Source organism: Zootermopsis nevadensis, unplaced genomic scaffold (genome assembly GCF_977971745.1).
Source record: "Zootermopsis nevadensis isolate Lab colony 2312 unplaced genomic scaffold, Znev_1.0 Znev_ptg000031l, whole genome shotgun sequence".
NCBI lineage: Eukaryota > Metazoa > Arthropoda > Insecta > Blattodea > Termopsidae > Zootermopsis > Zootermopsis nevadensis.
The window spans coordinates 6,326,699-6,340,644 of record NW_028259163.1 but is presented as its reverse complement, the minus strand read 5'-3'; the positions used below and the strand labels follow the sequence as shown (position 1 = coordinate 6,340,644).

Here is a 13,946-nt window from a genome sequence, read left to right as displayed (position 1 = left end):
AGTGCTTTTTAGCTTCACTGATATCTGGGAGAAAACCTTACCTACCTGTCAGATGTTTTTGATAACTAAGCAGAACTGCGCTGCTTATCTTTGGAATTACGATGCTCTTATATGACATAATTTAAAATTAAGTTTCTTCCTGAATTCTAGGTAATCATCAGCTCCCGCCGATCCACCCACTCAGGAACAGACAAATGCAGTTGCGTGCTTGCTCCATCATGCAGCTTTCAAACAAATGTTTCTCAGATGCACCAAAAACACTGGTATTCCCACATATTACATATCCAGCATGTCATTTAGCCAGTATATTCCAATCCATCGTTGTTTGTATCCATAACAGGAGCACTGAAATGGGTGGTTATTTAAACTGTAGGTGAGCTACATACATGTTTGTATCTTTAGCTTTGAATAGTGAATGTTTGCTGTATAATTAGCTATATTAAAACAGAAGTGAAATAAAATTGCTTTTGATAGAAAGTCAAATAGAAAATCTTTAAAAAAAAAACTCATATAAAATTATATTTTTTGCTTTTCTAAATGTACTCATTTCACACTTCTAATTCTTTTTAGACAACTTTAAACAGTTTTACAGCTCTAAGATATATTTCGAGACAAAAGTTCAAGTCTTAGCTTGAACTTTGCCAAGCTGCATAACTTAAATGATATGTTTACTTACGGATCCTTCATTCTTCCATTCAGCTTATTAAGTCCCATGCACTCTGATAATTCAAGGAATAGAATTTTAATGAAGATTCGACTGGAACTAGTAGTTTCTTTCTCATTCAGGTGGATGAAGGACAACACCTCCCATGAAATGGCATCAGTGAAGAGGAGATGTGCAAAAAATTTAGCCACATTTCGTAACTTGATTATGTCCAAGCGATGGATCGTGTCGTACGTATCTCTGAAGATTTGTTGAAATGGAGGGATAAATATTTTATTCATCTGGCAGAACCTCTGAAAAGAAGAAGGAAGTTAAAATAATATGAGAACAAGACAAGATCAGGACTGGCACATGTTACAAAAGATGACACAGAAGGATGAGCATGTGAAGAACTTATGGAGGAGCTGTGGGTTTGTTTCTTGGGGTAAAGGCCCATAAGTTTCTCTTGTTATATGGACCTGTATCCAAAACAAATTTAACCCTGGAATGCTATGGTGAGGTACTGGATCTCCCAACCGATTTCTTTCAGGTGCTGTCAAGAGATGGCAGCACTGCCAACGTTTTCCTTCCCTGTATTCTCATATCAGACCAATATCTCTGCAGCGGCAGGTTTTAACTTGTTTGAAGTGATTGTGTTCTTGTTCAGTAGCATTGTTGGGGAACTGTACACCCCAGTGTAGTATTTACGTAAGTAAAACTGTGAATGATATTTTAATTTTATTTCATTATTATAATCACAATTGACTAAGGATATATATGAAACAACATGGAAACATGTACACAAATATAAAAGAATGGTTATGTGTTCATTACAGAGTAAATAAGAAATTGCTCATGAGAAGGAAAACTACGCCAGCATCCAGTCATATACAGAGGATACTTGCGAAGAAGAAATACAAGCATTTGTTGGACTGCATTATGTAAGTGCTGCACTAAAAGATAATCATCTCTCATTGGATGATATGTGGGGAACACATTATGGAAAGCCTTTGTATCGTGCGACAATGAGCAAAGAGCGATTCCGATTTCTTGCTAACTGCCTTCGTTTCGATTACAAAAGTACACGAAGCACTAGAAAAGAAGCTGATTCATTTACTGTAATTCGAGAATTTTTCAATCATTTCACACGTAAATGTGAAAATTGTTACAATCCTTCAACGTGCTGTACAATTGATGAGCAACTGATTGCATTTCTTGGGAGATGCCATTTTAGGATGTATATTCCTAACAAACCAGCCAAGTATGGGATTAAACTTGTCATGATGTGTGATAGTAAGACATTTTACACAGTATCTGCATTGTCATATGTAGGAAAAGGCACACACGATGACCAAATTCCTCTTGCTGATTACTTTGTAAAGGAACTTGCGAAACCGATCTATGGAACAAACAGAAATATAACCACAGACAACTGGTTTACTTCTGTGCCACTTGTATCATCTATGCTTCATGACCATAAGTTGGAACTTTGAGAAGAAATAAGCGAGAAATTCCAGCAGAAATGATAGATATCAAAGGAAAACCTGTGGGTATTTCTTTATTTCTTTTTGACAAGGAGGTGACGATGACATCATTTTGTCCAAAGAAGAATAAAGTTGTTCTTCTACTCTCCACTATGCACCAAGGAAAGGAAGTTGATAACCATTCCCAAAAACCAGAAATAGTGGAATTTTACAACAAAACTAAAGGCGGTGTAGACACCTTGGACCAACTCTGTAACACGTACAGCTGCTCAAGAAATACAAGTTGATGGCCACTTTGTGTGTTTTATGCACTACTGAATATGGCAGGAGTGAATTCAATAGTGTTATTGAATAGTGTGATGGTAGTAAAAGGGCAAAAGGCAATTCCAAGAAGAAAGTTTCTCCTCAGCCTTGGTCAGCAGATAGTCATTCCTTGGATTAAAAGGTGGTCAACAGTATGAACTTTACATGCTGGTGTAAAGAACCTCATCCTAGAAGTTCTAGGAGGCAGAGCACAACGTGAAGCCCAAGAAGCTTCTCACACTACCAACACTGATATTTCGGGCTGATGTTGTGTTTGGCCCAGGAAAAATGACAGAAAAACAACAGTCAAATGTCAAAAGTGTTGTCGATTTGTCTGCAATGCCCACAAAGTGTGATTGTGCCCTAACTGCTAATAAATTATGAATTTTGTTAAAGAAATACTAAAATATCATTAATTATTACGTATAAGAAAGTTCCTGATTCAATAAAAGTTGTCTGTTCAAACTATAAATCTCCTTGTCATTGAAATATCGCTTGGGGTATACAGTTTCCCAGTATAGGATTATAAGGACTATTTATAAGTGTAGTATTCCAGAGTTAATAAATAAACTGTGTCCCAACACAGTAAGATTCATCCTTATGATTCCCAGATGGTAAGTTAAATTACAATAGCACCAACAAGAAAGAGTGTCCTTTGAAGTGACATTAAATATACAAAGTCAACAAGTACAAATGATGATGTAGACGTGTTCTGACACTAAGTAAATATAATGGATTCTAAGAACTTCAACCCCCACTTAATTTTTTACTGTACTTATATTTGTACAGTGCTGGAAATGGCCATTACCTGAGCCAAGAGTCCATAGAACTTTTCATATGTCCTTTGTTGTGCACAGCAATCTAGAAACATATAACACAGCTTTGTCTCCTCTCCAGGCTTTAACTTCATCCTCATCAGCCTGTGGGCACATACTTCAAAATCCAAACTTGAACGAATCATCAGATAGATCGTTTTTCGCAGAGCCATGAGGTTGGTCTCGGTCTTATCAATAATGGCATCATCCCTGCTCTCCTCTGAAACAATGACAAAATTTATATCAGACACAAGTGAGTAAGTAGGTACTCTGCCACATTTTCATCAGAGGATGGAAACAGATCAGTTTCTGAAACTTTGTATTCTGTTTGGAATAGTATATAATAGACAAGGCCAGAAAACTATTAATACTAATTGTAATACACCATAGTCTGAACCCTTCAAAATTTATCATGGATATACTATACACCAACTGTGGTTGTTCACTTGATGTTTTATATACTCGAAACAAGATTGCTGGATGCTTGGGAGATGATGAACTGCTAATTTAGAAATTGTGAAGGACCAGTCATGGTACTAAACCATGTGTTTTTGTTTTTCGAAGCCCTGCCAAAACACTCACAACCATTCCATACAAGAATCGATATTATGTGATGTAAAGTAAGTGTAGTATATAACATTTGTTTCGGTTAGTTAGTTCACTGAGGTAGATTTAAGAAGTTTATAATTGGTGAGAGAAAGTGTCAGCATATATTGTGTTATAGTGGTGTTATAATGTGGTAAAACAAAATATGACTGACTTTCCAATTAAGTTTAAAGCATTGACAGCCAAAAAACTTGATGTAACAGGGAAATTGGAGGCAAACTAGAGGAACCACATAGTTTCAACAATATTAAGCCATTTCCATGCAGGCATAAAAAAACAACATGGATGAACTGCACTGTTCCAGCAAACATTGAATGCTAAATGGTAGTGAAGAAGAAGAAGAAGAAGATTTGTTGTTCACTGACAACTTTGCTGCCCAGCAAAGAATGTTGCACACTTGTCAAATGTTTTTTCTTCCAAACATGATCTCAGCTGTGCAATGCAGTCAATGGACCAGGTGTGATCGAGGTTTAGAAGCACCACTTCTGGAAGCGGCTTATTGGAAGGTGTTGCAGCTAATCAGAGTCAAACCTGATACCAAGAATTTCAACAACTTTGGATAGTTAGTGCTGAATGCTATGGATATCCCAACTCTTATGTGTTTTACAAAATTAGAGAAAATTAACGATTGGAGTGAAGTATGCATAACTATTATGACTATTATGCTGTGGGACCAGTAGGTCAGCCTCCTATTGCCTGTTTGCATCTATTGCAAAATGGCCACCATTATTTGTGTGCCCCATGTTTCTGTTATAGAATTATCATGTAAATGTGAGGTACTTTCAAGAGAAGATATTTCTTGGGATGAAAAGCAAACAATTTAAACATATGAACAGAATTTAAAATATAAGAGCCTGTAAAAAAGTGGCATAAAGAAAGAGTGGAATTTGTTGTCAATGCAATTAAATTTATATGTGCCTAAACAATTAATACAGAGTGAGAATTTACTGGAACAAATTTTCTTAGATGTAATAATGGATGTCATAATTGGGCCAATTCTGAGTATGGCATGGCATGTTCTCAGGTTGCTGATGGATGAAACTACAGCCACAATCCAATTACTTCTGGGAAAATAGACACGTGACAATTGTGCACCTCAAAAATCACAAATTCATTGCGTATATTTCCAAAGAAATCATTGTGGTTACTGGCATACTCACATACAATTTATCTGGTTCCTAATCTTGGAGACATTAGTGTATAATAATCAGTGACTCTAATTTTGAAATAAATGTCATAATAATGCAACACCTGAGGGATATGTCTCTGTACATCCAATGCCCCTTCTTCATTGACAAAGGTTTCTTTGAATGGGATTGAAAAGAACTGAGGACAGGCCATCATTTACTTTTTTCTTTCTTTCTTTTAGTCTAGCTTCCTTTCATTCAAGCATGCATGCGTCATTTCATATTCTTTACTGACAAAATGCTTACCACTTTCACTTTCTTCTTCTGATCCTGAGCCACTTTCTGAATTGCTACTACCTTCATCAAGAATCTCTTTCCTGAGAGAACTATACTTATCCTCATTGGCCTCATACTCTGCATCAAACTTGAATACATCTGAAATATTAATTGAGTATCATTTAATTTTATAATTTAAGTCACATCCTTTGTTAATAAGAATTAATAAACAATGCACAAATACATATCTTGTATTTCTAGTATATTAATCCATCTGTTTAAAGATATAGCAATTAAGCCGATTAGCGACATTTCTGGGTCCTTCCTCAACAAGTAGATCAGCCATATCCCATTAAAAGGTAATAAACTCCGAGCTCTCCAACAGTGTTCAACAGAAATATTTACTCTATTAGTATGAAAATGATCACAATGAAACATAAAAGCTGTGGAAAAGTTTATTAAAATAAACCAAGATGGGTCAGTATTATCTCAGTAAATTCACACGCATCTCTTATTTTGCACATTATAAATTTTATACTAATTTAGTAAATACTTATACCAAACAAAACTAGAAATCACGACATTACTGCTTTCAAAACATGTACAGCTTTTTCTACCATACAATGGGATAAGGCTAAACTACTTGGTAAAAAATTAAACCAGCAAATTGCTGTTGGTTTACTAAGTGGCATACAATATTTTTCCTGAATGTCAGTTGTTTAATAATGTCAATTCTGTCAAGGAGCTATTGATGGTAATTTGGAACACCTAAATTAGATTCACTAATTCACTTTGTGCCAGTGCTGACATATAACAATTTAGTTTAATTAAAATATCTTTAATTAATTCACCATATGTACACATCCTTTTGGGACACTGCACATTAAAATGTTACACCACATTTCTTTTAACTGTATTCCAAAAGTGGTTCAACAAACACAAAATTAATAACGAATGGTTTAAGCCTTAATGACCCACTCTGGTCTAGGAATCAAGGTCATGCACAAATTCCACATTATTAATTAAATCCCCCAGCAATCACACCACAAAGCTATGGTATTTTAACAATAGCAAATCTTTCATATTACCCAGTTTTAGTAGTCTGACAGCAAATTACCAGCCAGACAACAGCATTCATCACTGAATGATACGTGCAGTTCTGTCTGCTAGGCAAGGCTTCCATAATGACATCTCTATGCTATTATAAACAGTAATGAAAAGAATTGTCTGCTAAAAGAAATAATAATCAGAAACTATTACATGTCTGAATATACCACATTCGTAAATGCATTCATTCCTTGACAGTAAAAATGTCTGTAGGTGAATGTATTGTGAATGCCCTTACCAGATTCAAAATCTGTATGTACCTTCAAGCAAGCTGAAGTCAAAAATAAAGTGAATGCAGACATGCCAATATTGCTCATTAAGCGGAAATATCATAGCCGAGAGCCAATGCTATTACGGCGAATCTGGTACTTCAACGTTCCATTGACCCTGTCTCCATCTCGTACTTCTTCAACCTTGAGGTTATATTTTAGTAATTTTGCTTAAACATCGGAATAGCAGAACATATTGACAATGTTATGAGTTCACAGATCAATTCTATCACACAAAAAAGAAAATGTTATATTTAAGCATCATGTAAATGTACGACGACACGTAAGGAATCAGAAGCCAGGGAAACTTACTGAGGATGTCTTCTGAATCTTTAGCATCATCTAATGTGATGAGATGAGTAAACTGATCCTGCTCTTCAACAAGGTCCAGTTCTTTCATAACTGCTTCATGACCTCGAAATTTATCTTTTCTCACTTGGAATATCACTTCAGTCATGTATTGTACCTAACACACATACACAGTAAAAGTAAATAAAATTATAAAATACACCGTAACAATGTTGAAATAAGGAGCCAAGCACTCGCTGTTTAGTTTCATGTTCTCCTAGTTACTAGGACCTAGTATATACTGATAGGAAACTGAGTGTGCTAAAGAAATGTTGTGTGATATAATGGCGAAAAAATTCTGATATCTCAGAAGGGAAATGAAGTTCAATTGTCTAGCCCAGTGGGATTCAACCATTTTTTGTTCGCATACCCCCAGATATAATTTCTCTTCCAACTTTGTACCCCCAAAGTTGTTGGTGTATAATTCAAGTTATTCATAGTATATAATCCACATCTAAAATAAATTAAATAAATTACATCACTGATTATTCAGTGTTTATCATAAAATAATATTTTTTTTCAAATTTCACGTACCCCCTAAGATGTCTTCGCGTACCCCCTAAGATGTCTTCGCGTACCCCCAGATATAATTTATCTTCAACTTTGTACCCCCAAAGTTGTTGGTGTATAATTCAAGTTATACATATTATATAATCTACATCTAAAATAAATTAAATAAATTACATCACTGATTATTCAGTGTTTATCATAAAATAATATTTTTTTTCAAATTTCACGTACCCCCCTAAGATGTCTTCGCGTACCCCCAGATATAATTTATCTTCAACTTTGTACCCCCAAAGTTGTTGGTGTATAATTCAAGTTATACATATTATATAATCTACATCTAAAATAAATTAAATAAATTACATCACTGATTATTCAGTGTTTATCATAAAATAATATTTTTTTTCAAATTTCACGTACCCCCTAAGATGTCTTCGCGTACCCCCAGATATAATTTATCTTCAACTTTGTACCCCCAAAGTTGTTGGTGTATAATTCAAGTTATACATATTATATAATCCACATCTAAAATAAATTAAATAAATTACATCACTGATTATTCAGTGTTTATCATAAAATAATATTTTTTTTCAAATTTCACGTACCCCCTAAGATGTCTTCGCGTACCCCCAGATATAATTTATCTTCAACTTTGTACCCCCAAAGTTGTTGGTGTATAATTAAAGTTATACATATTATATAATCTACATCTAAAATAAATTAAATAAATTACATCACTGATTATTCAGTGTTTATCATAAAATAATATTTTTTTTCAAATTTCACGTACCCCCTAAGATGTCTTCGCGTACCCCCAGATATAATTTATCTTCAACTTTGTACCCCCAAAGTTGTTGGTGTATAATTCAAGTTATACATATTATATAATCCACATCTAAAATAAATTAAATAAATTACATCACTGATTATTCAGTGTTTATCATAAAATAATATTTTTTTTCAAATTTCACGTACCCCCTAAGATGTCTTCGCGTACCCCCAGATATAATTTCTCTTCCAACTTTGTACCCCCAAAGTTGTTGGTGTATAATTCAAGTTATTCATAGTATATAATCCACATCTAAAATAAATTAAATAAATTACATCACTGATTATTCAGTGTTTATCATAAAATAATATTTTTTTTCAAATTTCACGTACCCCCTAAGATGTCTTCGCGTACCCCCAGATATAATTTATCTTCAACTTTGTACCCCCAAAGTTGTTGGTGTATAATTCAAGTTATACATATTATATAATCTACATCTAAAATAAATTAAATAAATTACATCACTGATTATTCAGTGTTTATCATAAAATAATATTTTTTTTCAAATTTCACGTACCCCCTAAGATGTCTTCGCGTACCCCCAGATATAATTTATCTTCAACTTTGTACCCCCAAAGTTGTTGGTGTATAATTCAAGTTATACATATTATATAATCTACATCTAAAACAAATTAAATAAATTACATTACTGATTATTCAGTGTTTATCATAAAATAATATTTTTTTAAAATTTCACGTACCCCCTAAGATGTCTTCGCGTACCCCAGGTTGAATACCACTGGTCTAGCCCATACTAATGTAACAGAGAAAGAAACCTGTTGTAAACTGGTCAGATGGCAGAAATCATTACGTCTGAGCAAAACATCGTGTGACATTCTGTGTCAAATTTAATTCAAAGTCTTCTCATATTGGAATGAAAAGTGTTCTTTAGTCCACCTTAATCATGGACTCCAAAGTGTTATTTCATGTCTACATTTAAAACAAGTAAAAATGCCTTGGATGTAAAATGTCCATGACAAGGGCTATGAAATATATGAAAACTGTTTAATATTGGAAATGTAAAATTAAAGTATGTCTGAGACTTTTAGCTGAATACACAAGTTGAAGAAAACTTACCCTTTTATCCAGCTGTCCTTCATTTAAAATATGTCGAACTATCTCAAACATAGCGTCCATTCCTTTCTTTGATACCTCGATTAGTTTCATGCCACATTCCTTTAGAAATGCTATGGCTATTTCCACAGAATCATCTGTTGGACTTTCTACAAGAAGAGTTAGAATCTCCAGGGCCACAATTTCATGAGCCTGAAACAGAACCATACTCATACATACACTTGATTTAATGTTGTTATTTCTGATTCAGATCTCTGCTTAATTATCTACTTTCTCAAGACAGACTCTGCTTCATATAGTTAACGACTTGAACGAGTGATTCCCAAACCTGCTCCGAGAAATCTTGAGGCAATATGAATAATTTTCTTTAATGGAAAAGATTTCAAAATAAATCCTACCAAAAATTAACTGTTCAAAAATTACAAAAACCAAAAGTTGATTCTTTCCCCAAGTAAATCCTTCTCTCTGGAATGCATTAATTATGAATCACACTCATTCAAGTTCATATTTTAACAATGAAATAAGTGGATCACTGATCACCTGATTTTTAAATGACCATATGTTTGGACTATGTACCTCCTTTGAAATACATGCAAAATCCTTTCTCAGTAATGGTGAGGACTGGCAAAACACGTGAATGATTACTGCTGTGAAAATGGAATCAATGAAAAAGGGCTTTGTAAATATATTTCATTTCAGCCTGGCATTCTCTATTAAATCTGTAATTAACCCAATGAAGCTGAAGATTGTCTAAATAATATTTAAAAATTCAGTCTCTATCACAAAAAAATACAACACTACTTCACCATTACAAAGAACAATTGATTAACACTGTTTAAGGAAATAACCACTGTTTACGATGAGAACCATATGATATGCATAAATACAAAATTAAGAGTTATTTATTTTTGAAGTAGGACACATAGAATTGAAGAAAAACACACAGAACTGCATGATTTATTAAAATCCAGAAAATACTGACTTACAAATGACAAAACTTAATTGGAATACTGATCTGAAACTTTGATGATAATGGTTACATCATATGGAATAGTCTGTCCAATTCATTGGATTCATTGGATGTATAAATGGATTCTGTAGGGTTCTGACGATGTAGGTGCCCCTTGCCCCATATACATGAAGATGAAAACAGATCCTGTTTTCGAAACGTCATGAATATTTTAACCTTGGACGATGGACAAAGTCCAAAAACGAAATAAACCTGAACATAAATATAATGCAAGTTAATTAATGTGACTAAAGTATTTTTTAAAACTACTTACCACTCTCTGATTTACAAGGTGAGCAACAAATGTTGCAGCAGAAATGCAAATGGTCTTATCATCGCGCTTCAAGCCGCGTCTGAATTGAATGACAAGTCGTCTTAGCAGCAAGTCTCCAATAATTGGAAACTGTTGACATGAAACAACTGCATTAAAGTATAGCACCTACATATTAAACATAAACTGAATTACCAAACTATGGCCTGCAAATTCACATCACAACACCTTAATGGTGGAACAATGGTGCACGCATACTGAACGAATGTATGAGGGAATATTTCATTTTTATACACACTTAAGTTTCTCATGAGTTCTTCTCATTAGATGGTTCATTACAGTGAATAGAACTAGAATACATATTCATGTTTAAACATGGTCAACACTTTGCTGAACTTACAGCATGAAAAATATATAAATACAAATCTTTTTTTACTATAAAAATTTGTGATTTGTCGTCGTCGTCAAAAATGACGTCATCAAACAATGTTACGTTATATTTGTTTACTCGGCATTATTGTACCAACACAACAATGCCGAGTAAATAAATGACTTGAAAAATGACTTGAGTAAGACACTAAACTAACCCCCCCGAAGGGGGATTTAGTTTAGTGTCTAAATCAAGATTTTAAAACGAAACAAACCCCCCCTTCGGGGGGGGGGTTAATTTCGTTTTAAACACTTTACCAACCCCCGAGGGGGCGTTGGTCAAGTGTTCGGGGGGGTTGGTTTAGTTTCATACTCAAGATTTTAAAACGCAAGCAACCCCCCCCGTCGGGGGGGTTGATTTCGTTTTAAACACTCGATCAACCCCCCGAGGGGGCGTTGGTCAAGTGTTTTAACCTCCCATTCGGGGGGTGGTGGTTTAGTTTCTTACTCAAGATTTTAAAACGCAACCAACCCCCCCGAATGGGGGTTGGTCAAGTGTTTTAACTCCCCATTCGTGGTGCTGGTTTAGTCTCTTACACAAGATTTTAAAACGCAACCCTTCGGGAGGGGGGGGGGGGGTTGCGTTTTAAAAACATGACCAAACCCCCGAGGAGCTCCAAAAGGAGCGGTCTGCTCGAGTATAAACAAAAAGTGGGACCTTTAGAAATGTGTGTATATATGTGAAGATAATTTGGATTTTGCAAAAAAAAAGTTTAAAATCCTGCTCATATTGCATAAAGAAACTGTTACGCACACCTTACCTTGGAGTTAATAACTGCTACCAAAGCTGCATATACGTGGGTAAAAGCTGGTGAAGCTGCTTGAGCCTCGATTGTTGAACGACAAAGTAGGCCTCGTCCTCTCACAATATTTTCTTTCAGCAACTCTCGCACAATAATGGCAATATTTCCACTATTCACTTTATTGATGTGCCCGTGTATAGATTTCCTCAGTGCTTCCCATGCTATTCTTTGATAAGCAGCGCTTGATTTATCTGTAATTTGGGCTTGCATCATTCTTAACTTAGCAGGAGGCAAGTATGCACCACCTGTCCTGGACGTCAACAAGTCAACAGGTTCCTTCTGTACACAGACAACATCACTTTGCCGAGTGTGGAATTCACTGTCATTCCTACTCAAATATCGATCACACTCACTCGCGTTCTCACTTTGATTGTATGAATTCTTTTCATACTCATCTCTGCCGTCCTTTCTTTTGAAATAAGCAGCCTGATTTTCATTTTTCTCACATAAGTTTCTTGAAAACTTATTGCTTTCTCTTTTCCCAAACCTTTCTTCTTCTCCATTTCTGTCTTCATTTAAATTCTTATTCCTATTACTTCTCTGATTTCTGCTTCTGTTATAATCTCTATTACTCTGACTTATTCCATATTCTTCCTTCCTTTTGCCTGCTTGATTACGAGGCGAAGAGGAATATTTTATCTTTCTTTTCCTGCAACCTGTATCTGGTGACTTCCTGTCAAGGTTGGTATTATTGTTACTCATTTTAAACTCTGAGTGATTACTAATAAAATTAAAAGTACTTAAACACTCACAGTGAAAACTTCTCTACACAACAACCACAGGTACCAACACAGATATTACCAATTACAACAAATGAAATGCACCGATAATAGCGTTAGTCGTAGATAAGTAAAACACATTAAAATATCACAGATACTTTAGATGCTTGATGCTTGATTATACTGCGTGAAAGGTTTTTAACATCACAAAATTATCTAATTCACGAAGCACTTCATCTACAACCGATTCACAGGACAATTCTTTCCATACTGACGAAATACGATTGTAGACTGATGTATATACAAATACAACAATGCCTACGTAACCTAAGATTCAACAGTGAGTAAAGGAATGGAGTGCAATTCAGTTCATTCAGGCGTGCATAAGAAATGAACCTTATGGCATGCCAGCCGAGATTGTTGGTGGTGTGCTTAAGAAATTCCAATCCTTTGTTTACATTGCTGAACGAGCAAGTGTTCGTATTTTATATGAACACCTGAGTTTCATATTTCACATCCTTTTAGTTAGAAAATACAAAGAGAATTAACCCAAATTATAATTTTCTTGCATTCTATCATAAATATAAGAAAATAATTAATATTAAATATTTTATCTGTAAAGGAAATCAGTTTAAAAGTAATGAAAAGAGATTTGCAATTTAATTTGCCCATGTTTAAAAATAACGTCGTGTTTTATTATACTTGTTTAATTATAAAGACGGTTTTTGAGGAGCCCGGGCGCTGTTGGACCCTGGGCCAGAGAAAATGTTTCCTTCCTTCGAATTCCGGCTGAGATGTTTTCTGTTGTTCGGATAGTAGACACTGGGGACGAATGGCGCTAAGACAAATTTTGTTTGTTCCTGGGAAGGCATCTGATTAACTAAAGTCACAGACCCGAATGCAGACCTCGGTTCGAGTCTCTCTTAAGATTTTGGTTTCTGGGGCAATTTTTACGGGCGTATTAAACGATACACATTTAATGATTAGACCTATAAGCTACCGGGTGTTTCCGAATTAATCTGCTGATTTTGTGTGGTTATAGTAGACCATGATTTTTTTATTTATTCATAGTTTATTTAACGACGCACTTTCAGTAGTTCAGGTTAGCACACGAGCATTAAATCCCTTGATAAATCCTTGTACGTAAATAATTTTATTATTTGAACACACAAAACTAGCTTCATGTCGTGTTCCTGTTGATTTACACGTATGCTACCAGATGTCTCCAGAGTAAATCCCCTTACAATATGTATTGTAACCCAAATATAAGAAAAGGTTTTATGGTAATATACGCGTAATTTACCGCATTCGACCGACGGCTAAATAA

The 13,946-nt window shown here is 34.8% G+C and overlaps 1 protein-coding gene across 1 annotated transcript; it reads right to left on the bottom strand.

Annotated features, from left to right (window-relative positions):
- Positions 1–120: 120 nt before the first annotated feature.
- Positions 121–12,870, bottom strand: LOC110836821 (pre-mRNA-splicing factor CWC22 homolog). Its single transcript, XM_022078442.2, has 8 exons — positions 11,859–12,870; positions 10,672–10,800; positions 9,392–9,580; positions 6,943–7,096; positions 5,285–5,413; positions 3,239–3,465; positions 677–957; positions 121–345 (listed from the first exon to the last, which is right to left on the bottom strand). The coding sequence occupies exons 1-8, from the start codon at positions 12,600–12,602 to the stop codon at positions 297–299; spliced, it is 1,902 nt and encodes a 633-aa protein (XP_021934134.1). The 5' UTR covers positions 12,603–12,870; the 3' UTR covers positions 121–296.
- Between the last annotated feature and the right edge of the window lie 1,076 nt (positions 12,871–13,946).

Excerpts from the sequence above, each read along its gene's own strand:
- LOC110836821 (XM_022078442.2), bottom strand. The coding sequence starts at position 12,602 with ATGAGTAACAATAATACCAACCTTGACAGGAAGTCACCAGATACAGGT. Across the intron at positions 5,414-6,942 it reads AGATTCAGAAGACATCCTCA|ATGTATTCAAGTTTGATGCA; the intron begins GTAAGTTTCCCT and ends TTAATATTTCAG. Across the intron at positions 958-3,238 it reads TCTATGGACTCTTGGCTCAG|AGGTTCTGCCAGATGAATAA; the intron begins GTAATGGCCATT and ends TCTTCTTTTCAG.